The 27,127-nt window shown below is 43.8% G+C and overlaps 2 protein-coding genes and 1 long non-coding RNA gene across 8 annotated transcripts in view; 1 reads left to right on the forward strand and 2 right to left on the reverse strand.

The window, feature by feature from the left end:
- LOC115364859 (actin filament-associated protein 1-like 1) overlaps window positions 1-12,389 on the reverse strand; it is a 39,618-nt gene extending 27,229 nt beyond the window's left edge. For both annotated transcript variants that reach the window (XM_030059506.1, XM_030059505.1), the window contains exons 1-2: window positions 12,287-12,389; window positions 142-276 (exon numbers count right to left, since the gene is read on the reverse strand). In XM_030059506.1, coding sequence (XP_029915366.1) covers window positions 142-276; window positions 12,287-12,302 — 151 coding nt within the window. In that variant the 5' untranslated portion in view covers window positions 12,303-12,389. The remainder of the gene's footprint in view (window positions 1-141; window positions 277-12,286) is intronic.
- The window catches only part of LOC115364906 (uncharacterized), a 20,496-nt gene extending 2,375 nt beyond the window's left edge, over window positions 1-18,121 (forward strand). Inside the window, exon 2 of the long non-coding RNA XR_003928740.1 lies at window positions 18,010-18,121. This is a non-coding gene — a long non-coding RNA (uncharacterized LOC115364906). The remainder of the gene's footprint in view (window positions 1-18,009) is intronic.
- A 1,678-nt stretch (window positions 18,122-19,799) lies between these two features.
- The window catches only part of LOC115364872 (dematin-like), a 45,186-nt gene continuing 37,858 nt past the window's right edge, over window positions 19,800-27,127 (reverse strand). For 3 of the 5 annotated variants that reach the window (XM_030059528.1, XM_030059530.1, XM_030059529.1), the window contains 6 exons: window positions 26,482-26,543; window positions 26,296-26,338; window positions 25,973-25,980; window positions 25,362-25,418; window positions 24,100-24,180; window positions 19,800-22,679 (listed from right to left, as the gene is read on the reverse strand). In XM_030059528.1, coding sequence (XP_029915388.1) covers window positions 22,566-22,679; window positions 24,100-24,180; window positions 25,362-25,418; window positions 25,973-25,980; window positions 26,296-26,338; window positions 26,482-26,543 — 365 coding nt within the window. In that variant the 3' untranslated portion in view covers window positions 19,800-22,565. The remainder of the gene's footprint in view (window positions 22,680-24,099; window positions 24,181-25,361; window positions 25,419-25,972; window positions 25,981-26,295; window positions 26,339-26,481; window positions 26,544-27,127) is intronic. The other 2 variants (XR_003928725.1, XR_003928724.1) reach the window with 2 other exon arrangements.

Here is a 27,127-nt window from a genome sequence, read left to right on the forward strand (position 1 = left end):
TGATGTCAGTGTTGATGTCTGTTGATGTCTGTGTTGATGTCTGTGTTGATGTCAGTGTTGATGTCTGTTGATGTAAGTGTTGATGTCTGTTGATGTCAGTGCTGATGTCAGTGCTGATGTCAGTGTTGATGTCAGTGTTACCGGCGGCGTCCTGTGTCTGCAGCTGGCCCAGCAGCTCTGATATGGATTTCTTCTGAGCCTGAGCGATGTAACTCAGGTTCTCCGAGTCCAGAACAGACAGGAAGGACTGCAGATCCCAGACCAGCCTGGACAGCACTGTGGAGACAGACAGAGAGACAGACAGACAGACAGACAGGTTAACACTGCAGACAGACTGACAGGCAGACAGACAGGTCAACACTGCAGACAGACAGACAGACAGGTTAACACTGCAGACAGACAGCAGACAGGCAGACAGACAGACAGGTTAACACTGCAGACAGACAGACAGGCAGGTTAACACTGCAGACAGACAGCAGACAGGCAGACAGACAGACAGGTTAACACTGCAGACAGACAGACAGGCAGGTTAACACTGCAGACAGACAGGCAGACAGGTGCTCTGTGGTCTGCTTCAGCAGAACTACAGAGTCTCTGGCACTCAAAGACCTCAGGAATCCCCTGAAGGATCCTCCTCATGTACCTGAGGATGTGTGATCCCCTCAAAGAATCACCACAAACTCCTCAAAGATCCCTGTAATTATTTCAAGGACCCCCTGGAACCTCTTCCATGACTCAGGGAACCTGTGGAACCCTCTTAAAGATCCCTGGATAAACATCTCTCATCGGTCTTTAAAACATCCCTTGAGCCCTCTCCAGGATCCTGGAACCTCCTCAAGAATTCCTGAAACCATCTCCAGGACCCCTGGAGGCCCCCATGCAAACTCTTCAAGGATTCCTTCAAACTTCTCAAGGAACATGAGGCACTTCTGGAACCTCCAGAAATTTGTTTTATATTTATTTTGATTTTATTTATTTATTACCCTTCTTTTACTTTTCCTTACTTTTGTTCCATGTGAGAAATATTTATTTTTGTTTTTTTGTTTTTGTTTTTTCAATCATGGCCACTTCCAAACCGAAAAGGAAGATACAAATATCTCATGTCACTGTTCATATTTTGTGAATGAAGCCTGTTCATTTTATAATGTTCCAGTGTGATGTGGCCTCATTTCAGTATTACGGGGCTTCCACAGAGCTCACGCATGGCGCTGACCTTCACTGTGTATGTGATCGCGGGGCGTGAGGGTGCACCGGTGTGCACTGTGCTGAGTGCAGTGCGAGGCCGGCGCCGGCGCCCGTGCACGCTGAGCAAAAGTTCGTCTCTTAAAAGTGGGGGGGACTTTGACCTTTTGCCCCCCACCCCCACCCGGATTTGTGCCTATGCACACACCTACACACACACTATGAAACTCTATCAAAGACTCTTTGTCTACCAGTCTCATTATCAGTGTGTTTACACAGAGAACCTGAGAGAGAGAGAGAGAGAGAGAGAGACAGACAGAGAGAGGGAGAGAGAGAGAGACAGAGAGAGAGAGAGAGAGAGAGAGGGAGGGAGGGAGGGAGGAGAGTGATAGAGAGACAAAGCTGCTGTGTTTCTGATGAACACACACTCTGTTCAGGCGGAGCACCGTCCAATTCACAATTTACCACCATTCATAGTTTAACCCCCCCTCCCCACCCCTCACACACACACACACACACACACACACACACACACACACCAGCCATGACATCCAGCCTGACGATCCCTGTAGGGGGGGCAATATTCTGAAAAAAGAACTCAGAATTTCTGGCATCAAAGAGATAAATTTACAAGGAAAAACTCACAAATTTATGAGAAAAAAATAAAAGATTCTGAGATTATAAAGTCGCAAATTTGTGAGAAAAAACTCAGGAATTCTCTGAGGTTGAAGTTATAAATTTATGAGAAAAAACCCTGAAAATTCTGAGATGAATATCTGAGTTTATAATTTCAGATTATAACCTGAAAAAATTGAAGTGCCACTTTGGTTCCAGTTAGCACCTTCATTTTTATTGGTGTGTTTTTTTTGAGTGTGTGTTTAAAATGCCGGCGTCGCGGTGTGAGCGCTGGCCTCAGGTCAGCGGCCGCGGCGGCTAACAGGGCCGAGCTAACTGCTAACTGTTCAGGGATCAGCTTCTCGTTCACACGCAGCATGGAAAGTACGCCGGGTATGTGAACGCATCGCTGTGGCCTTCACTTGTGTCAGTGATGTGACAGGATACACACACACACACACACACACACACACACACACACAGACACACACTGATAACCTGCTAGGCGCTGCTAATGTTTAACAAGCAGAATGAAGTGAGTGTGACTGTTTTTAAAGTCACATACACTGAAATTTATGGACTCAGTTAAATTTAATACGACTCAAGTTATGTATGAGGTAATAAATAATGGTTGTTTGTGTGGCAGCCCTTTGGAACAGCCTCATGAGGCCATAAAAATGTGCAATAGCATAAAAAAATTAAAATGCAGCTACAAACAATTTTTAATGGACAAGTATAAGATAGAGGCGCTCGACAGGAGGAAAAAATGAGGGAATATGCTTTTATTTTTTTCTTCTGTTTTTGTTGTCTCCATTATTTATGTTATATATCTAATTTGCTGAGAGATTTTTAAAAATGTTTAATTTTATATATGGAGTAATTTGATGGTGTCAGGAAGGAGCAGGACCAGATGAACTTCTTCTCAAACCATCGTGTGTGTTTTTTGAGGTTTTGGTTAGTGAGAGATTTTATTTGGGGATCTATTTGTTGGATCTGTTTGAGAAAAATAAAGACGAAACATAAAATTTGATTTGAGTTAAGAGAGACAATGTAAGAAAAAAAATCTCACCAGACCTTTCAGGGGCTCCTTTCAGTTAGTTTCAGTTTTTCTAAAGCCTCCATTTTATTTCTATTTCCGTTAAACTAAAAAGTTTCCTCACACCTAGTTTCTGTTTTTGTTTCGGTGTTTGTTTGGCCTGTGGCTGCTGAAAGCCTACAAAATAAAAGCGTGTGAAAACAGCGGCTGTGAGAGGAGATGTCTGATGGTTTTCTGGCACTGAAGGTCTTTCACTTGATCTCAGATCCACATCTGAGCCCAGAGCGTCACGCGGTGAGGACGTCTCGCTCTCTCCGTGTTCCCGTCTGGATCTCCTAAGTGCCGCTCCCTGGAGGACGCAGATCCGCTCGCATCACTTCCTGTTCCAGCCCGCACTTCCTGCCGCGCCGCCGGAGGCCACCCAGCGTTTATCTGAGCTCCGAGCCGGAGGATCTGCCCGCTCGTACCGCGCCGATCAGGGCTGGATGGTAGTTTCAGCTCATTTCCTGCATCCCTCTCTCTCCCCTCTCTCTCTCTCTCTCTCTCTCTCTCTCCCTCTCTCTCTCTCTCTCTCTCTCTCCCTCTCTCTCTCTCTGTATCAGATTCTCATTTTTTTGATCAAATTTTAAAATCTGCTCTTTTGTTAGAAGCAGTAAACACAAACAGATCCCGACTCTGCGCCGTCACCGCCATTTCCCAACAGTCAATGAGAAACATCGCACCAAAAAAACAAAAAACAAAAAAAACACCATCTCCATGGTGACCTTATTGACAGCCAGTTCCCTGCCTGAAATCATTTATGTATTTATTTATTTATTCACATTATTTACTCAAGTCCATGACTGTAATGAAACGACGTCACGCGGCTAAAACACAGCAGATGTCTCCTAAACAGAGGAAGGACATTCTTCACAAACGCGTCTCGTTTCAGGAATAACTTTTGGCTCATCAGATCATTATAACAAAGTTAATTTGAACATGGATGGCCGGTTCAAAAAACACTTTGGCAAATACGTTTCTCTTAAAAATGAACTATGCTCACATTCTTACATTCAAACACGATATGGTGCCCATCTCCCGCACGATCACCACCACACAGAGATCCTCTGGTTTCTGTCCGGTCCTTTAGATAGATAGATTGATAGATAGATAGGATAGGTATACTTTATTGATCCCAAACTGGGAAATTCCCAATTTAAATCTCCTCCGTCCTCTGGACCAGACCCAGAGCCACGGCTTTATGTCACATGATGCCGTTGTTCTCTCCTGAATCGATCTGTGCTTGTTGGCGTAGAAAAACCTCACATGTACGCCGCTTTGGACAAACATCTGGCAGATGTGAATGTGATTGTAATTGTACAGTTACATCCTGTGTCTTTAGCCCTTTGAAAAGTGGATCAGCGTGTTTTTCGTGTGTTTAAATGTTGGTGATGAGCATCTGAACACAGAATTTCACCTTTTCAAATCTGGGGAGATTGGCTTCATTCCAACTGAGCGACTTGGCCTTCCTCCATGTTTTTGACTGTTGAGTCTGTTGAGCTTTTATTGTGAAATTTGGGAAATGACCAAAAAGTAGAAGCAACAAAGCAGAAGCAGGTTCCTCCTCTCGTCTTTGCTGACTGAGCTTTTATTGTGAAAGGTTCCACAGTTTGTCATTGATCATGTGTTCTCTGTAATAGATCTGATTTAAAATGCAGTGAGAAAGTGGCGTACTTTTAATTTGATGCTACACACTACACCAGGTTTAAGAGTCATGCTTTGGTTTGTCGGTTTGATTGACAGGAGGCGGGGCCAAACGATTAAAGTTTAGTTCCTGGTTAAATCTTGAACGCATTAAAACATTCACACAAAAAAACGGATTATTGTGAGTGACCCGGTTACGGCGGGAAATCAGGCAACGTGTTTGTGTGTGTTTTCTTACTCTGAGTCCTCAAACTCTCCGTCAGCATGCAGCAGATGTGTTTTTCGCCTCATCATGAAATAATCCAGCGTTCTTCCATGAGTGTGGACCGGTGAGTTTTCCCTCTGCTGGGCCTTGTTTGGCTTTATTGTGTTTATCGTGTCAGTTTCCTTTTCCACTCTGTTGCCTCACACCTAAAAAGCTCCCCAGAAATCCCCTTCAGGATTTACATGGAGCAACAATCTGGTTTCTCCAGGAGAAATCTAGCTGCCTTACTCCATTTTCTCTTAATCCCAGATTATGGAAACCCGCTTTCTGTTTACATGGCATTAAAGAAATCAGATAACTGCCCACAACCCGATTACTACAGTGACTGTGAATGTCGTAAATATGAATGCTGTAAATGAGCCTGTGAGGTTCATCAGAGCTGGTTTTAAAATTTCTTGAATCGTCTTGTGTGCCTGTCAGACAGTCAGCATTTACATTAAAGGGAGGGAAAATGTAAAAAATGAGCAGAACAATGAAGTGGTGCTGGATTTGTCCATTCAGTCAGACTCATTGTGATTCAGCCGAGTGGGAGAGGACGGTTTATTAGCTGGACGCTGCTGTTTTAACGTCTCCTCCTGCCTCTGCTGATCAGGCCGCTGCTGTTTTAAACAGAGAGCTTCCTCCACACACAGCATGCCAAACACACCCACAGAAAACACTGCAGCACACACACACACACACACACACACACACCGATTCACAGCAACACTGCAACTGGACCAGGCCTGCTGGGTAAACAGCGAAATAAGAGAAATAATCAAAATTGTGTGTGTGTGTGTGTGTGTGTGTGTGTGTGTGTGTGTGTGTGTGTGTGTGTGTGTGTGTGTGTGTGTGTGTGTTTATATATGTGTGTGTTAGCAAGTGTGAGATGTTGATGTGTTACATGAGAGAGAGGCTATCTGTCCATCAACACTACATCCTGTTTCTGCCTTTGATGTTGAAGAACACACACACACACACACACACACACACACACACACACACACAGTGAATGAGTTCCGCTGTCCACTTGAACAATTCATTCTGTTGTGTCTTCGGCATCACGATAATAATAATAATAATAATAATAAAGATAATAATAATAATAAGAAGAAGAAGAACAACAAAAACAACTACAGCAATGTAAGAAAGTAACAACAAAAATACAAACACATAAACAACAACTGTAACAACCACAGCACCAACAAGAACAATAAACAACTCCCACAACAATATGACAACAACATAACAACAACAACCACAACTATAACAACATCCACACCAGCAACACCAAGACCATCAGCTGCAACAACTACAGCGCCAGCACAGCAGCAGCAACAACAACAACAACAACAACAACAACAACAACAACAACAACAACAACAACAACAACAACACAACAACAACAACAACAACAACACAACAACCACAGCAGCAACAGTAGCAACTACAGCAACTACAGCAGCAACCACAAGGACCATCAGCAAGACCAACAACAGCAACAACCGCACCCGAAACAACAGCCACAGCAGACACAACAACAACTACAACAAAAACACCAGACACAACAACTACAACAAAAACACCAGACACAACAACTACAACAAAAACACCAGACACAACAACAAGTACAACAAAAACACCAGACACAACAACTACAACAAAAACACCAGACACAACAAGTACAACAAAAACACCAGACACAACAACAAGTAGAACAAAAACACCAGACACAACAACAACTACAACAAAAACACCAGACAACAACTACAACAAAAACACCAGACACAACAACAACAACAAAAACACCAGACACAACAACAAGTAGAACAAAAACACCAGACACAACAACAACTACAACAAAAACACCAGACACAACAACAACAACAAAAACACCAGACACAACAACTACAACAAAAACACCAGACACAACAAGTACAACAAAAACACCAGACACAACAACAAGTACAACAAAAACACCAGACACAACAAGTACAACAAAAACACCAGACACAACAACAACAGCAACAAACACACCAGACACAACAACAAGTAGAACAAAAACACCAGACACAACAACTACAACAAAAACACCAGACACAACAACTACAACAAAAACACCAGACACAACAACTACAACAAAAACACCAGACACAACAACAAGTAGAACAAAAACACCAGACACAACAACAACTACAACAAAAACACCAGACAACAACTACAACAAAAACACCAGACACAACAACAACAACAAAAACACCAGACACAACAACAAGTAGAACAAAAACACCAGACACAACAACAACTACAACAAAAACACCAGACACAACAACAACAACAAAAACACCAGACACAACAACTACAACAAAAACACCAGACACAACAAGTACAACAAAAACACCAGACACAACAACAAGTACAACAAAAACACCAGACACAACAAGTACAACAAAAACACCAGACACAACAACTACAACAAAAACACCAGACACAACAAGTACAACAAAAACACCAGACACAACAACAAGTACAACAAAAACACCAGACACAACAAGTACAACAAAAACACCAGACACAACAACAACTACAACAAAAACACCAGACACAACAACAACAACAAAAACACCAGACACAACAACAACAACAAAAACACCAGACACAACAACAAGTAGAACAAAAACACCAGACACAACAACAACTACAACAAAAACACCAGACACAACAACAACAACAAAAACACCAGACACAACAACAACAACAAAAACACCAGACACAACAACAAGTAGAACAAAAACACCAGACACAACAACAACTACAACAAAAACACCAGACACAACAACAACAACAAAAACACCAGACACAACAACTACAACAAAAACACCAGACACAACAACAACAACAAAAACACCAGACACAACAACAACAACAAAAACACCAGACACAACAACAAGTAGAACAAAAACACCAGACACAACAACAACTACAACAAAAACACCAGACACAACAAGTACAACAAAAACACCAGACACAACAACAACAGCAACAAAAACACCAGACACAACAAGTACAACAAAAACACCAGACACAACAACAACAGCAACAAAAACACCAGACACAACAACAGCAACAACCACAACAACCACTCTAACAATGCCAACAATAACAACAACAACAACGACCGGCGGTCATGAGTCCTGACGCCGGCTCAGAGCGGCCCCGGGGCCCCACAGGGGGTCCAAGAGGACAATCAGTTCATTTCACTGATATTTCTCTCTCTCTCTCTGTAAAACAGGCTTCAGTTTGAGCCAAATTCATGTCACTGCTGAACGACGTCTTTTCAAGTTGTGTATGTCAGCTCGGTGTTTGTCAGAGTGATAAACACTGACGAGGCCCACGGACGCAAACCGACATTAACCCTTTCAAACCTGGATCGACAGCAGATTTATTACAAGCAAACTGGCTTGATGTGAAAACAAACAAACAAACAAACAAACAGAATGAGTCATTTAAAAAGAAATGAAAATTTGCAAGAAAATAGTAAAAGGTTACAGGAAAATGACATTAAATTAACTTAAAAAGCAAGAAAAGCACAAAAGTAAGAACGAACTAGTGAAAATTACCTGAAAACTTCCAAAAAAAACAAAAAAAAAAAGAAGACAAAAGACAAAAAAAAAAAACAAAAAACCCCCCCAAAAAACTAGGGTCTCATGATCTGATTAAGGAAACTTTACTGAGATTTTTTTTTTTTTTTTTACAAAACCAGATATGAACAGAAACCATTTGACAGAATTATTCCATCAGGATAAATGACATTTGTTGTGTTGCAAGGCTGTTTGCCCCCTTTGCAAAAGCTGTGACAAGGAGAGAGAGAGAGAGAGAGAGAGAGAGAGAGAGAGAGAGAGCATTACTGAACACAGTGAAGCAAACAGAGAAATAAGGAAACAGAAAGAAAGAAACAGAGGCAAAGAAAAGAGCCTATCAAATAACTGTGTGACGTCAAAAAGAAGATACCACGGGTGTGTGTGTGTGTGTGTGTGTGTGTGTGTGTTGGCCACGCTAGCGATTGCAGCCACTTTACTACAAAAACCGAACCCTCAAATTAGCGGAGGGATGAGATTCTTCCTTACCTCCTCAACCGTGTGTGTGTGTGTGTATGTGTGTGTGTGCAGGGTGGGGAGCGAGCAGACCACTGTGCTGCAGTTGCTTTCCCTTTCATCCTCTCTGGCTGGTAAATATAGGCGAGCAGGAAAACATTTACATTGCAGAGCAGCGAGCGACTTTCCCTCCCCTCACATCAGCCACACACTTTTATTATGTGACGTTACACACACACTTTTATTATGTGACGTTACACACACACTTTTATTATGTGATGTTACACACACTGTTTTATTATGTGATGTTACACACTGTTTTATTATCTGACGTTACACACAGTTTTATTATCTGACGTTACACACACTGTTTTATTATGTGATGTTACACACACTGTTTTATTATGTGATGTTACACACACTGCACGCTACATCTGCCTCTGCTGTGTTATCAGCTTTAATAAAGCACTTTATCATATTTATATTAACTACTTTAATGTACAGCGCTTTAAAACCTGACATGAAAGACATGAAAGAATGAATGAATGAATGAATGAATGAATACTGACTTTCATGTTTTGCTTATACAACATGTTCCTGGCAAGATTATGATATAAATAAGTAAGTAAGTAAGTAAGTAAGTAAGTAAGTAAGTAGGTAAGTAAGTAAGTAGGTAAGTAAGTAAGTAAGTAAGTAAGTAAGTAAGTAGGTAAGTAAATAAGTAAGTAAGTAAGTAAGTAGGTAAGTAAGTAAGTAAGTAGGTAAGTAAGTAAGTAAGTAGGTAAGTAGGTAAGTGAATAAGTAAGTAAGTAAGTAAATAAGTAAGTAAGTAAGTAGGTAAGTAAGTAAGTAAGTAGGTAAGTAAGTAAGTAGGTAAGTAAGTAAGTAAGTAGGTAAGTAAGTAAGTAGGTAAGTAAATAAGTAAGTAAGTAAGTAGGTAAGTAAGTAAGTAAGTAGGTAAGTAAGTAAGTAAGTAGGTAAGTAAGTAAGTAGGTAAGTAAATAAGTAAGTAAGTAAGTAAATAAGTAAGTAAGTAAGTAGGTAAGTAAATAAGTAAGTAAGTAAGTAAATAAGTAAGTAAGTAAGTAGGTAAGTAAGTAAGTAAGTAGGTAAGTAAGTAAGTAGGTAAGTAAATAAGTAAGTAAGTAAGTAAGTAAGTAGGTAAGTAAATAAGTAAGTAAGTAAGTAGGTAAGTAAGTAAGTAAGTAAGTAAGTAGGTAAGTAAATAAGTAAGTAGGTAAGTAGGTAAGTAAGTAAGTAAGTAAGTAAGTAGGTAAGTAAGTAAATAAGTAGGTAAGTAAATAAGTAAGTAAGTAAGTAAGTAAATAAGTAAGTAAGTAAGTAAGTAAATAAGTAAGTAAGTAAGTAAGTAAGTAAATAAGTAAGTGAATAAGTAAGTAAATAAGTAAACAAATAAACCAACAAACATTACATTGCTAACTGAGCTGTATCCAGAGTCAGGTGATAAACTAGTATTAAAATAAATATATTTATCCTTTTATATGTATGATCTAGATCATAAAATGAACTTAAACCATATTTAGGTGTAACTTTATTTTCCTGATTATTGATATTGACTCTGATGTGATTTATCAGAACCTTCATTAGTCAGTTCAAGGGAATAAGTTCACTAAAGTGTTATTAAGGAACAGAACGAGGGAAAAAAGAGAAGTCAGGCTGGAGTGAGACACACACACACACACACACACACACACACACATACACACACACAATGTAAACAGTCTATTAGCGGCTCCCTGGGGCGGCTGGTGGAGAGAAGGAGGAGGAAGGAAGGATGAAGGAGGAGAGCGAGGAGGAGTGTTTCCGATGAACAAACATCTGGGCGATAAAGACGGAGGGCAGAATGAACCGCTGTCCAGATGCATGCTGGGAAATGATGACAGCTGATGTTTTAACAGAGGCTGAGGCGTTTTGTCCCAAATCTGCTCCCGTCCAGCCCGTCCACCTCTGCCTGCTCATTTTAATGAAGTGTGTGTGTGTGTGTGTGTGTGTGTGTGTGTGTGTGTGTGTGTGTGTGTGTGTGTGTGTGTGTGTGTGTGTGCAGTGTGATCAGGTAGATGAGCTCCTCTGACTCAGTAAACTGACTCGTCTTCAGAGTCTCAGCTCACCTGAGCACACAGTTAGCTCGCTAACTAGCCAGCAGGCTAACCATGCTACTGTTAACATGAACATGTTAGCTCGCTAACTAGCCAGCAGGCTAACCATGCTACTGTTAACATGAACATGTTAGCTCGCTAACTAGCCAGCAGGCTAACCATGCTACTGTTAACATGAACATGTTAGCTCGCTAACTAGCCAGCAGGCTAACCATGCCACTGTTAACATGAACATGTTAGCTCGCTAACTAGCCAGCAGGCTAACCATGGTACTGTTAACATGAACATGTTAGCTAGCTAGCACTGGAGGAAAGTGTTCACCCTCCTTCTGTCTGTCGTTAGAAGATATGAGGTTTTCTGAACTGCGACAGGTTTGTTTATGTTCACCTGGAAGCCCCGCCCACACTGATGCTAACACTAGCATCTACCTGCTACGTTAGCTAATGTGTAGGTCAGAAGACAGAGAGAGTTAGCAGACGCTGTGGCTAGCTTGCTAACGAGCTAGCATCATCAACACAAAATCAATCAACAGCAGATCAAATGATCAATAATCAATAATCAGTAATCCACCTGAGAGGGACCGGCAGCCTCCGGTTCTCCGTTAGAACCGAGGATCAAAATGTCACACATAATCTTTGTTAATGGACTGAAGGATGTGATAATTTGAGATTACATCAGATTACATGATGACACCGCAGCAACGCCCATCAGAGAAGCCTCATGCTCAAACAGTGATGTCATCACTAATTATACAGCGGCCAATCACAAGCGCTGTATAATCCAAGAAAAAAACTCTGAGTTTCTGAGATTAAAGAGATTAGAGAGGTGAGTTTACGAGAAAAAACTCACACATTTATGAGAAAAAAAGATACAAAATTCTGTATTTATGATTTATGAGGAAAAAATCTTGTAACAGACTATAACAGTGAACAAGATTTTTTCCTCATAAATCTGAGTTTTTTTCTCACTTATTTGCCACTTTAATCTCAGAAATCCAGTCTTTTTCTCGGCTGCACAATAATGAAGATGAAGAATAAAAAACTGAAAGTCAGAAAAGTGCCGCTGTGGGATTAATAGATTATTATTCTCATGGGGACTAACAGTTTGTCTCCTCAGTGTGTGTGTGTGTGTGTGTGTGTGTGTGTGTGTGTGTGTGTGTGGGCTCCCTGTAATGTTCCTGTCATGTTTCATAGAAATGTTCTGCATTGTTGTGTGTGTCAGCGCAGCATTCCTGTGACACTCCTGCAGTTTTGTTTGTGATAATCTGTGATAATCTGTGATAATCTGAGACACTGCTCCGGCGGAGACACAGTACCTTTCTGTTTGTCCATGTCTGCTCCCTCAGCAGCTGCAGGGCTTCAGTCCATCACTCCTGAACCTCTGACACCGCTCCCAGAAACACAACCACGACCAAGACAGACGGAGAGAGACGGAGACGGAGGAAAAGAGACGAAAAGAGACAGAATAAGAGAAGAGAAGAGAAGAAGAGAGGAGAGGAGAGAGCGTCTGACGTGAGCTTCGTCCTCTCTGCTGCTGTGACTCTGTGACTCTGCTCTCAGAGCCATAAACACATGGGCGGAGACAGAGGAGGGCCTAACTCACTGCTGTGTGTGTGTGTGTGTGTGTGTGTGTGTGTGTGTGTGTGTGTGTGTGAAGAGAGTGAGCGAGTGAGGGAGAGAAAGAGAGAAAGAGGAAGAGAGAAACTTTTGTTCCATGAGACTTTTACAGGACAATGTTTCTGACATTTCTCTAATTCCTCTGTTGTTTTGTTTTGGTCTGGCTTACAGAGGAAGTGTGTGTGTGTGTGTGTGTGTGTGTGTGTGTTTGTGTGTGTGCATATTTCTGCGGAGGGCAGCAGTACGCTTATAGGTGTCTGGTCTGCCGGAAATACAGAAGAAGAAGAAGAAGCTGATATCCTCCATGACCAGCTGGAGGCAGCCTGCAGGCTCCTGGCTCTGGCTGCTGTTCGCCATGTTGTTCCCCCCCGTTCGCAGTAACCATAGCAACAAAGACGCCCCAGGATTCCTTGTGAATCGAGCATGCGTAGACGTAACTGAATATTCCGGTTCGGGGCATTTTCAGATTAAGGTGTTTACATATGATACTCACCATTGTATTCTTTATGATGCAGTCGGTTGGCCGTCGCTTAACGAAAGGCGCGACAAACATTGGCTTCAGTTTATTTTTAAAGCCTTAATTGGTGAGCAACCTCTCTACATCACATCCTTACTGGAATGGAAAACAGGGCCTCACCTGACCCGCTCCAGTGACTTAATGTTTCTTAGGGTGTTTTCACACATATTTAGGTCGACCCAATATACATTGTATCAATTTTCAACTGGAGCGGCTCGGTTTCACATATGCTTTTTATCGCCATACCAAGTCCACCGCTCTACAGAATGGAGCGTCATGTATCCATGGCAACCAGACAAAAATGACATGTGTAGCACCATCCCACCTGAAAAAGAAGGTTGAAATGAAGCCTCAAGATGTAAACAAAACACACGTGAATGATGGAGACTCAACAACAACGCTGTCTGATCTGCCTAACGTCAGGGACGGTTTTTGCTATGGGCAGTGTGGGCAACCGCCCGGGTCGCAATCTACTTGGGGGCGCACGAGAAAAAACAAAATCGCCAGTTTTCTAGACTACCGTATTGACCCGCACATGCTGCGGCACTGGGGCACCATCAGTCGGCACCAGGCGGGCCGGCCGGCCGGCACCACGCCCACCCGGTCAGGTCTGCCGGATCTGACAGTTGAGCGGCCGGCTCGCCTGATGCCGACTGATGGTGCCCCGGTGCAGCGGGGGCGGGGGGGTTGGAGTAGTAACATGAAAGGGCGCAAGCCAGTAATTTTGCCCTGGGCGGCAACATAGGCAGAAAGTACTGTAAGGCATAAGGTAAACATATCTGCACATACAAACAGTTAATCGGTCGATTTAAGATTACGGTAGACCCTTTTTCTAATGTTAGCTAGCTCTTATTTTGACAGAAAACGGAGGTGCCGCACAGTTATTGTGCGGCTAATCGTTTACTTCTGCAAAAATGAGGTGAATCGCCTTATTTTGGGTTACCTCAATATAATGCAAATAATCGCCCTGGCAGTTATTCGGGTGGGCGTTTAATGGCCGTTTGTAGCCCAAACTTGTGGAGTACACCGGGCTTGGGCCGACCCGGGTTCGCTGCACGTTCACACCACTAGTTTGATGCGCCGCACCGCACTAAAGGGCTTGGTGCGCCGCTCCGAGACCACCCCTTCCAGCCGCTCTCGGTACAGCTGTTTAGGTCGACCTCGGGTGCGGCTAGTTGTGTTCACACTACTCGCACCGCACCAATTAGGCCGACCTAGACAGTTAGGTCGACCTAAACACTGTATGTGTGAAAACACCCTTAGAGTCCCCCGGGCTAGCTCAGAGCTGGGGATGACTGCCTTTTCTTATGATGGCCCAAAATCCTGGAATGCTCTCCAAAGCTTTTTAAAACTGGAAAGTCTACCCACTTATGCAGAATTTAACTCTATTATCACCAGCCACTGTGTTTCTAATTGTAACTGTTTTAGTTGAAGTCCAGGCGCATTTCTAATTTTACATAAGCCAGTTTTATAACTTTATTTATTAACGTGTATTATGTGTATTTCCCTTTCTTCTGTTTATTATGTGTATTTCCTGTCATTATAATGTATGAGGTATATCCTATTTGTTGTTGATGTATTTTAAAGTGTAATCTCGGTGGCATTGTAAAAGAGGGAAACCTCAACTGTCTTCCGAGAATAAATAAAGGTTTCAACATGGCACAGTGTTCTGGTTGGAACAGGGACGTGCCAGGGGTCTGATTCAGAATATGACCTTGATCGGGTTCGGTGTGTTTACGTGACTCGTGCACAACCAGAATATTGAGGATATTCTGAATAATGACTCTTTAGCTGTGTCCCAGTTCAGGCTCTGCATCCTTCGAAGTCGGCATTTGAAGGCCAGTTACGTCACAACACTGCGCGAAGGCCTGTCCCAACTCATCCAAAGTCCAAGGATCCTTCAAAGTCGTCCTCCTTTTCAGCCGTTGGTAGCCGATTCGGAGGATGCACCGCGACTAGCCTTCTCGGGCTCCTGTATCCCAAAATGCTTTGCGTGCTGCTGCTCAGTTGGAGAAACGTTAACTGAAATGGCGACAGCAGCATCTAGTGGAGATTCGACATACTGTATGTAAGGGTGCTTTCAGACCTGTGGCCCGTTTGCTTTGTTCCGATTCAGGGGCTAAATCGATACAGTTGTTTCGTTTTTCGTTTGGGGCGTTTGTGTTCACAGGGCGACCGTCTGTAGCGGGTCAAAGCTGTAAACAAATGCCATGCGCGAACCAACTGTTCTCTCATTGGTCAGAAATTACCCCGAAAGAAGAAGTTTCCTCTTCCGATCTTACCCCGGAAAAAACAAAAACCATGGAGCATCTTCAGGTGGCTGGTTTGTTTCTCTGTGTTTCTGTGGTTAATGTACCCAGTGGCGGTTCTGCCCATGTTGCCGCCCTAGGCCAAATTACTGCCTTGCGCCCTTTCGTGTTACTACTCCTACCTACTTTTTATATGGACAAAATCTTGTTTGAATAAAAAGCCACTGGCCACGGCTCCGGTCGGCATCAGGCGGGCCGGCCGCGGCACCACCCGGTACCGCGCCCACCTGGTCAGGTCTGCCGGATCTGACAGGTGAGCGGCGCTGATGATTTTTTTTTTTTTTCTTTTTTTTTGCTCTTGTGCCACCCCCCACATGACATGAAAAAAATGCCCGCTTCGCCCATGCCTAAAACCGCTACTGAATGTACCGGTGTTCTGTAACGGAGGAAAACATCCCGTTCTACCGGGAATCAAGACTGCGCAGGGAAAATATAGGCTACTGCATCTACTGAGAAGAAGACGTGCCGCGACAAGGAATCGCCGACGAAGATGGGCTCTGACGCTGGTTGAACCACAGTTCTGAGTGAGTTGTGTCGGTTGCTGTGTCGATTCTGTTCTCACTGCAGACGAACTGCTCCAGGGCTCGAATGGAATCGAGCCGAGACCACCTCTTCTAGGCGATCTCGGCCCGCTTGTTTTGTCCCGCATCCGAGCGCGATTGCTGTGTTCACATATGTCCAAACGAACCGATCTTTAGGGGGAAACGCTCCCTGTTTCGGAACAACTGCTCAAAACGGGACAGGTCTGAAAGCACCCTAAGTATTCAGATTTCACATTATAAAATATTCGGTTTTTACTCATTTGAACATCCACCACCATACATGTTAAACCAAAACCCCAAAATTCAGTTCCTGTTTTGTCTTGTCTGACAGAAAGAAACGTTATATTTCTGTCTCCGGAGTTTGTTGTCATGGGAACGGCAGTTACGCGACCAGGAAATACGAAGGCTAGACCGTCCCGTTTGGTTGACGGGGAGGACCCGGACTTCCAAGGATGCCGACCCTGAACTGGGACAGAGCTTCTGACTCCGACTCGTCGCCTCCTTTCTCCAACGTGCCCTCTGTCTGCTCTCAGGTGAGGTGACTCCGCCCCCTCTGGCGGCCATGTTGGAGGTGTGGTTACGTCCCTCAGTGCACAGATGGGGGTCATGCTCCTCCTCGTCCTGAACACGTGGACGCTGTCACTGAGGAACACACGACTGAAGCTTTTCACATTAAAGGCCCCGTGCTGTCCACCTTTCCAGGCTTTTATTTTACCTGCTGATCTCCCTGCAGGATGTATTTGTGGTTTTGAACCTGTGGTCTGATAAATACAGTCTCACAGCTCCTCTCTCTCGCCTTTCTCCTGGAGCTCTGGCAGCATGGCTCGTTTAGCCAATCAGAAGAGAGAATCAGCCCCTCTCCACTGATTGGCTGACAGTTTTCTGAGTGGCATATGGTCGGGCCAATCACAAGCAAGTAACTGAAACCTACGCTGAGATTTTAGTCCAAGCAAATTTGGACTAGCTAGTTTAAGTGGGCGGAGCCGGCGTATGTGTGACATCACAGAAAGGAGGAAGTGCTGTCTGCTCGTCTTAAACGGGCTGTGTGCATTTCTCTGTTTATCACAGGTTTAAAGCATGGGACAGTGTTTCTGTGGCCCTGAGAGCTTCCCTGTCACCACAAAACAACCAAAACTGCGTTTTTCACGCCGCGGGGCCTTTAAGGTGCAGCGTTTCCTCTGTCATGTCTGTGCAGCTGTGGGGTCCCCTACCTGTCACCACCTGGGCCCCAGGTGGGACTCAAGCTGAGGCTCCAACGCTGAAAATGATTTTAATTTTAATATAAATTACATCGTCACTTATAAAACCCTGGGCCAAAAAACAGTAAGACTAAATTACTCATGTTCATATTATTTTCATGCGCACCACTGCCAGAGGAGGAATACTCTGAATCCAAAACCTCGGATATTCTCTGAGATTAAAGAGATTAAAAAAAAAAAAATAGAAAAACTATTTATCTGAGTTTGTTCCTCATAAATTTGTGACTTCATGATCTCAGAATTTTTTTTGTCATAAATTTTTTTGTAAATTTATGATTTTAATCTCAGAGTTCTTTCTCCCTGAAAATGACCCTTGGCTCCATAATTTTGTTACATTTGCTCTAATACACTGAATTTTTTTTTTTTTTTTTAATTAATTATGCATGACTGATATTTTTTTTAAAATTAACATTTAAAAAATCTCATGCAGCTCCTGCAGTACTCCAACATACCACTAGGGGGGGTGGGGGGGTTAAACACCACACACACATCTGCTGCTCAGTGCAAATAAAAATGCTTTTATTTTGTAACTCATGGTTAATCATCCACATCACCATTCATCTGTTACATCACCTGCATTCAGATATGAAAACAACAACAACAACAACAACAACAACAACAGCAACAACACTGATCATAATAATCATAATAATATGAGTGTGTGTGTGTGTGTGTGTGTGTGTGTGTTGGCTCTGGTCGCCAACGCGCTCCCAACACGCCCCGCCTGCACGGGTGTGTGTGTGTGTGTGTGTGTGTGTGTGTGTGTGTCAATAAAGGTTAAACTGAATAGTAAAGTGTGTGTGTGTGTGTGCTTTTTTTCCCAGAGGCGGTGAGAGCGACGTGTTTCCATGACGACCAGTTGCAGGTAGAAACAATTTAAAACAGAAAAAACACTTCATGTACAAAAGAAAAGAAAGAAAGAAAAGAAAGAAAGAAAAGAAAGAAAAAATCAACACTGAACAATCTTTGTGTCATCGTGGTGTTAGTCACAGCAAGCCACACCCACTTCCTGTTTGTAACTGCACACAGCCAATCAGAACCAAGCGTTGAAATCCTCTCAGTGTGCAAACGGCTTACAGAAATCATAGAGAGAGAAAATAAAAATGAAAAATAAATCTTTTCAAAATAAAGTGACCAATGCGTTCTCACTCGCTTCCAGCTTCAAACGCCGGATTTTTTTTTTCCAGGTTTTGTTTTGTGTTTTTCTTCTCTTTTTTTTTTTTTTTTTTAGTGTATTTTTTTAAATTATTTTTTTCACGTCCACAGACACGGAGAGCGCGTGGCGAGGCGGCGGCGTGGCAGCGAGGCGAGGCGGCGCACGGTGCAGCGGTGACGGCCTCAGACGCCTCAACTGATTATTGACTCCTACATATTTTTGATATTTGGGTTTGTGATCAATATTAAAATCAACAAGCATTTAAACACACAAAAAAATTGATCCAGCACCACAGATCCGACCTGCCGAAACATCACGTTCATCATTATAAATATAGTTTTCGTGTCATTTTTCAAAAATTTTCTTGCAAACTTTCAACTTTTTTTTTTTTTTTTTTTTAATTTTCTGGTGATTTTATTGCAATTCTTTTTTTTCCTTGACAATTTTCCTAAAGTTCCAACTAATTTTTTTCCCTGCATGTTTTTCAAAGGAAAGTTTAAAAAAAAAAAAAAAAAAATTGGTCTCAGGTTTCAAAAGTCATATTTCAACTCAAATTGTCATGAAATTAAACCAGAAAGAGTAAAGAAGAAATGAACCCTCACACAGTTTCTGCACTCTAACAGTTTCCAGTGAATTAAATTAAAGTGAAATTAAACTGAGGGGCCCCTGGAAGCCCCTGTGGGACCCCCAGCGGGCCCCCGGACCCCACTTTGACAACCTGCCCTCACACAGACAGGAGCTTTAAGGTAGAACAGGAGGGTCAACCAGTAAATCCTTTGCAGTTTTTTGAACAGCGCCCCCTTCAGCCCATTCCATTAAAAACAAAACACACACACACACACACACACACACACACACACACACTGCCCCGGCATCCTGTTTTTACACCAAAATCAAAGAGGAAAGTCCAGCGTTTCATGGCGTCTTCCAACTTTTACTACAAACGATGTTCACTGAGAGACACGAGGACGCCGGGGTCGGTTCAGTCTGAGTGTCCAGGTGTGGGTTGCAGTCTTCCAGCAGGGGGCGCCGGACTCAAATCACATATTGTGCCTTTAACAACTTCCTGTTCTGTTCAAAAATTTTTTCCTCCCAAATCCACTTGAGCTTGAAAAATACACGACGAGGCCAACAGCTGCATAAAAAATAAAAAATCTGAAAATCTTCATTCAGCAGCTGCACAGCACAGAGGGTTGATTTATCATCGGGACGCCAACAAGACGAAACAGCGCCTATCCTTGATTTTTTTCCAGGTCACTCTTTTTGTTTTGTTTTCAGGCATTCTGAAAGTGATTCACGGCTGCAGCTCACACAGATCTGACATCGCCTGTGTGTGTGTGTGTGTGTGGACAGAGACTCGACCACATCCCACGAGCAGCGAGTGTGGCGGCGTTCGTTTACAAGCACAGAAACAGAAACCGGCGCTGGAATCGGGTTCATGGCAAATCATCATTTCATCAGAGTTCAGTCATCAGAGGTTAAAGTTCAAATCATCTGCAGCTTATAAAGTTATTTTTAAAAAAATACTGGACGCTAATTCACAGCCTCATCTCAAAAATATTGATATTAATTAGATGTGAGCCAAATGAATCCTGCTGAGCTGTGCTGTTGTTGTTCATGAAGTTACTGAAAAGGTTCTGGTGCGGTCAGGTGAGACTCGACTCGAGCATTTTTTATTTGAAAGTCTGATTTTCTCGAGTCTTTGATTTTGTCGTGAGAGCAGGGTTTCTCGCTCACCAAACGGCGAAACTGGGACGATGCAAAAACTGCGCATCCGTCGCTCTCGTGTCGGCTCACGTCTGATAAATCAACCCCTCAGAGTGTAAATTAAATCATTAGGGATTTTTTTTTTCCAGTCATTTTTAAAGGTACTCTGTGATGCGTGAGGAAATCTGCTGTGTTGCTTTACGGCACAAAACAGGCAGAGGGCGCTGTTCTCCCCGAGCTGTCAGAGCCTCTGGAAGCTTCTGGCAAATCACTTCCGACATGTCGATCCTCTTCAGGGAGGAGAGGGAGGACGGGAAGCAACGGGGCTGATGGGAAATGTAGTTCAGGAGCGGTGCCGCTGCGCTCAAATCCATAGTGTCACGTTCCAAAATCCTGCGTGTTGCACCTTTAAATGGCGGCTCGCTCACCTGTCACCTGTCAGCTCCTCCCTTCCAGGTGTGTTAGAGGTTAAATATTCACGTGTTGTGTTCAGGTGCAGATCCAGACTCGGACAGGACAGGGTCACATCACCATCATCATGGAGACTCAGTCTATATATGTTTGTATATATAGCCTGTATATGTGTGTGTGTGTGTTTGTGTGTGTGTGTGTGGTGGCAGTGGCCGGTGCTGGACTAAGAAAAAACAAAAAACAAGGAGGAGACAGTTTCATCACAAAATAAAATAAAATAAAATAAAATAAATCTGGAAAAGCTGAGTGTTCCTGTGTCTGATCTGAAGCTCACATGCTGCTTCAGGAGTTTACAACCATGAAACACTAAATATTTGAATTTACTATTTAAAAAAAAAGGAGATTTTTGGTGTAAAAATGGTTAAATGTAAAGAAAACCAATACGTTTACCTGGCCCCAAATAATCCAGACTGGTTAAGCCTACAGATTAAATGTGGAATTCATTTTAATCCACACATTCTGTCTGAGCTGCAAAACTTTGTTCACATTGTTTTGAGAGATTTAACCTTCAGTTCTGCTTTACGCCACACGTACTGCAAAATCTCAACCTCATAATCCACATCAAACCCATGCTAACGCAATGCTAACACTATGCTAACACAAAGCTAACACAATGCTAGTGCGTTAGACGGCTAGCTAACAATCAACTCCAAAAAGAAAAAATGTTTCCGTCAAATAAAATTATTTTAAAAAAGTCAAACCAGCTTGTTAGCCACATGGTGTTAGCCAAGTTAGCGTCGATAGCGTCAGTAAAATCAGTGTAACATTAGCCTACATGTGGTGTTAGCGCTTTGCGAGCTGATTTCTTTCCTGTTGCTGTGTTCTGCTGTTTTTCAGGACAAAGATCTAAAACACTGTCCGATCTTTCCTCCGTGCAGATCCTGTTAGCAGGGCGTTAGCATGGCTAGGCTAACAACAGGCTAGCGGTGGACGCTAACACCCAAACAGTGCGACAAGCGCCGCTCCGCTAACGGCTGAAACTGCTTTTTGAAACTTTCTGAGGCGTCACAGCGTCAGAGATGTGACCGAGATGAAAATGTCTCCTCCTCCTTCACCACTAAGTGCTTTCACTATGACATCATCGCTGGCTAAGCCAATAGGAATGCTGCTTTTTGACCTCCAGGCGGCCTCGTCCCGTCGCTGTGGATCAGTCAGCGGAGACGACGGGCTGTACGGAAGTCTTTTAACGCCACGTGTGTTTGGAGTGACGCATTTCGTTTTCAGTGATTCAGGCGATTCAGGCTTCAATCCAGACAGACTTCCAACAGATTAAACCTCTCAGATCTCAGATTAACTAATTTTCTTTTCATGAAATTAGATAAATCAGCGGTTTCCAGTTTGCCTCCTGGGTTGTGACGCTGTTGGATTGGAAGTCCTAGATGTTGAAGTTTCCCACCAGCACCTGAACGCACCGTCACTTGTGACATCAGTGGGTGGAAGTTAATCTGTAACTGTAAATCTCTACGGATTAAACTGTGTGTGTCAACCTGAGCACGTCAGTAGATTATTCATTAGATAGGAAGAAAAAAAAGTTTTCCTCTAATTTTCCCCGGAACGCTTTCAGACGTCTGTGATGATGAATCAAATGAAACAACCTGCAAAGGAAAAACGAGGAGGCGCCGCTCCAGAGAACCAGAAGAACCTGAACAGGAGCAGAACCCGAGCAGGAGCAGAACCCGAACAGGAGCAGAACCCGAACAGGAGCAGAACCTGAACAGGAGCAGAACCCGAACAGGAGCAGAACCCGAACAGGAGCAGAACCCGAGCAGGAGCAGTAAGAAAAAACAAAAACAAAAACACTCGGTGAGTCGCTCAGAGGAGAAGCTTCCGGAAGCGTGTGCGTTGCCGTGTGCGTTGCCGTGTGTGTTGCCGTGGCGACGGGAGCGAGCGACCTGCCGAGCCTCGCAGACGCTGAAACTCTGGTGGATTTGACTGAAGACGATGCCGTGCTGTTTTGGAGTCCGTGGTGATCCGGGAGGAGCAGGGGATTGTGGGGGATGTAGTCCCGGGGGGGGCGTCAGAAGAGCGAGACCTTCTTCTTCAGGTCGTTCCTCTTCCAGAGAGAGAGACAGTTGAACTCCTCGAGCGTCATCCCAAACACACACAGGAACTCCTCTGCCGACAGGTGCCTCTGCAGAGAGACAGACAGGCAGATGGAGAGACAGAGCGAGAGAGAGACAGGTCACTGAATTAAGTACCAAACCAAAAATAACAACAACAAAAAAAGGACCCCGGTCCCTCCTAATGAAACGTGATGTCTGACACAAACAGGACCAGAGGGGGGCGCTGCAGCTCCCGTCCCACAGCGAGCTGAACTCTCAGACGTCCCATGTCGTGAACCTTTCAGGCCAATCTGCACAGTTTATGTGCGTCTCTTCTAGGGATGCACTGATCCGATATCAGCATCGGAAATCAGCGCTGATACCAACATTTGACCTGGACCGGGGATCTGTGAAAGCAGCCGATCCGTCAGACCGATCCTTCCCCTTTAAATCTTTGCGACAGGGGCTACGTCATGCGGCCGCAAGAGCTGATTGAGTTGAGTTGCAAACACGAGCGACATGGAGCGAACTAAAGGGTCTGCGATAAGGAGGTATTTCACCCTTAGCACGCCAACTAGCTCGACGGCAGTTTGCAGTGTTTGTAAAGTGAATGTTGCCAGGGGTGATGGTGGCACTGCCAGATATAATCCCACAAATATAATCAAGCACCTCCAGAACCACCACTAACCCTAACCACAAACCCCAACCCTAACCCTAACACGAAGGAGCACGAGGAGCTCCAGCAGCTGTTCAGATCACAGGGAGCCGCCGCTGCTGTTGAGATTTGTAGCTTCTTAAATCAACAGTGATATCGGATCGGTATCTGGTATCGAGCGATACGTAAGGCCCCAGCATCGGTATCGGCATCACAACTGAAAAAGTCGGATCGGTGCATCCCTGGTCTCTTCTGTAACCGTTTGGCAGTAAAAACTCTCCTTATTTGTTTTTGTTCCACTTTTTTTTTTACGAGTTTCTCTTTTAGACTAAACACGAATTAACTGCATTTTGATGAAACGGGACCTTTGACTCTTAAGATACTTCACCACAACACAACATGTTTTGTGTCAGAGTGTCTAACAGCGGTGAGGGTACGGGACTCCCGGCCAATCAGAGACGGTTGGCGGTGTTTTCCTGCAGCTCGTTAGTTCGGCGGTGTGAAGGTCCATCAGTCCGGGACGACCTGAGCGCGCGTCGAGGCGAAGCGTGTCCCAGAGCTGGCGGCCCATGACAGGATGGCGTGTTAGCATCACGTTTCATGTCGCCGAGGCAAAGGGTGACACTGACACGGCGTCCCCTGGTGGAACGTACGAACGTTTAGTACACGTTTTGGCGAGATGTCGGGTTGGACAGGCGGCGGATCGAGAGACTCTCCTTGTCGCTGATCAGCTGACAGAAGCTGCAGCTTTTAAAACTCGGTTTCCTCCGACGTTCAACACCGCCAGAGCAACAGGACACACGCCGCATCATTTTTGGGTGAAGTTTTCCTTTAACGGTGTGAGTGTGTGTTACCTCCAGGCGGGTCCGGTCGACTCCGGGAGGCAGCTTGTTCCGCCCCCTGTGGGTCACCACCAACATCTCATAGGGGTAGATCTACAGAGACAATCAATCAGTCAGTCAATTAATCAATCAATCAATCAATCAATCAAAATCAAATTCAGCGTACTTTATTTAACCCAGAGGAACAATTACTGAAGGTTAAGGGCGAACAGTGATGCATGTTAATTACAATTATTAAGAAAAGGAAAAAAAACTCAGAGTTTCCAAATTAAAGTCTCAAAATCTCACAAATTCATGAGGGAAAAAAAATTGAAAATTCTGAGGTTGTAAAGTCACAAATTTGTGAGAAACAAACTCAAAGATTCTCTTAGATTAAAGTTGTAAATTGATGAAGAAAAAACTCACAAATTTATGGGAATAAAACTAGAAAATTATGAGATTACAAAGTCTTAAATTTAAAAGAAAAGGAAGTCTTTAAAGAAAAGGTCTTGAAAGAAAAAGAAAAACAATTTTTCAGATTTTTTTTCCCGTATATTTGTGATCTTATAATTTCAAAATTTTCAAAAAGTTTTCTCTCTTTGTTTTTTTGTTTTTGTTTGTTTTTTTTTGTAAATTTACCACTTCAGTCTCAGAAAATATTCAAGTTTTTTTCTCGTAAATTTACAACTTTGTAATGTCTGAAATTCTGAGTTTTTTCATCCGAATATTAGCCCCCCTCCCCCGTCATTTTTTTCTCCCTTCAGGGGCCCTGATACGCCGTCATAATCAATCCACCAATCAATAAATTGATCAGTTTGTCAGTCAGACAACAACTCAGAACTGAAAGTAATAATTAACAGTGTACTATTAATTTGAAGAGCAGGTTTTGACTGGAACATCATTTGCTTTGGAGGTAACTGGCTCCGTGTTGGTACTCTGTGCATTAAACTGTCAGGAAAGTCGAGTAAAAATCAGATTTATTCACAGTAACAATGAAAAAATGTGGCAATATTCATTTAAACAGCAACTAACTGTGTTTAGAAATAACGTTTAAAAACATAATAAATGTCTCGTCAGTCACTGGTGGTGCGTTCAGGATCACGTTCATGTTGGAAAATCTCAGGCCCTCTAGACGTCATCTCTGTTTGTACCTGATGAATCACTCCTGACACTTTTAACTGGTTTTATTTTGTTTTATTTAGATTTTTTTTTAATTTAATTTATTTTGAAACATGCAGCTTTCTGACATGCAGCTCATTCTGGCGGTGAACGCCCCCCGTACATCAGACTGTTACCTTCTGCTCCAACATGCTGGGCAGAGAGTTTCCTCGGTCCATCCTGGAGTCGCCGTTCTGCAGCAGACACACACACACACACACACACACACACTCCACTCGGTGAGAGGCAGGTCTTGTACTTTCCTCGGTGACTAATGTAGCCACTAATCACGGCTCAGCTGTGAATAATTGCGGTGCCGATAACGATCAGACGCTCAGATTCACATTCAGACGATGTGACGCCTCGTTCACGGAGCCCAGAGGAACCAGGCAGCCCAGCGTTTAAAGGAACACTCCACCGTTTTCAGCAAAACGCCCGACACAGCCCCAGAGCTGCTGGAAGGTTTGTTTTTTTCACTTTGACTGAGCCAGGCTAACGACTCCCATAGACTTCAAGTCTTTATGCTAAGCTAACATGAAATGCTACCCATAGGAACTGAACCACTGGACGTCCCAAGGTGGAAATGGTGTCCAACATCTGGTCTCAGTCTGGGGAAGTCGGGAAAAGGGGATTTGCCTAAAATGGTGGAGTGTTCCTTTAATGATCTCTGTGTGTGGATCCTCTCTGCAGAAACAAGTTCAAGCTCACCGCTCGCTTTTTACACGAGAAGAAAACAGGCAGACTGTACCTGAAGACCTGCAGAGAGAGACAGACAGGGAGAGAGAGAGACAGGCAGGGAGAGAGAGAGACAGACAGGGAGACAGAGACAGGCAGGGAGAGAGAGACAGGCAGGGAGAGAGAGAGACAGACAGGGAGACAGAGACAGGCAGGGAGAGAGAGACAGGCAGGGAGAGAGAGAGACAGACAGGGAGACAGAGACAGGCAGGGAGAGAGAGACAGGCAGGGAGACAGAGAGAGAGAGTGTGAGACTGTGTGACTTTACAAACAGAATTAAACTTCACAGCTTTATGATATTTATAGTTTTTGTTTTGTTTTTGTCGCATTTCATACCTGCAGTTCCTTTATCAGAGGAGGAGAACTCTGCTGACTGCAGCTGCACACACACACACAGAGAGAGAGAGAGAGAGAGAGAGAGAGAGAGAGAGAGAGAGAGAAAGAGAGAGAGAAAGAGAGGTGAGAGTCATGGTCTCATGTATCGAGGGCTGTGATTGGTTGTTGCTGTGCAGCATCACTCACCCTGGCCAGGCCCGTCCTAGAGGACGCTGGGAAATGCTGGACAGACTTGGAGGCGTTGGGACCTGGGGGGGGGGATTAACACACACACACACACACACACACACACACACACACACACACACACGTTAATGTGCTGTCAGGTAGACTGGAAAATCTAATTTCCTGTTAAACTCTGATGATGAGGAAGATTTTCTGACAGAAGACAGTCAGCGACCACGATGCTGTTTTTATTATTATTCATCTTCTTCTTCTTCTCCTCTTATTGTTGTTGTTGTTGTTGTGATTATTAACACGCTTCCTCTCCACAGGTTAGACCTGGGTTCCCCATCCCAGTCCTCAAGGCCCGCCTGTCCTGCAGGTTTTGGTTTCAGCTCTGCTCTTTCACACCTGATCCTTTTAAGGGCTTCATGCTGATTGGCTGAGGCAGATCTACCTGAGCAGAGCGGGCAGGAAGACACGTGGGCTTTACCTGGCTCAGGTGTGACAGAGCAGAGCTGAACCCAGAACCTGCAGGGCAGGTGGTCCCTGAGGACCAGGCTGGGGAACCCCGCTTTAGACTGAACACTTTGCTGGTCATCCTGCTGCAGCTCATCATCCTGACCACCAGGGGTCAGCAGAGCTGTTCTCTGCTCCTGTGTGAGCACGA

The sequence above is a fragment of the Myripristis murdjan genome, chromosome 9 (genome assembly GCF_902150065.1).
Source record: "Myripristis murdjan chromosome 9, fMyrMur1.1, whole genome shotgun sequence".
Taxonomy (NCBI): Eukaryota; Metazoa; Chordata; class Actinopteri; order Holocentriformes; family Holocentridae; genus Myripristis; species Myripristis murdjan.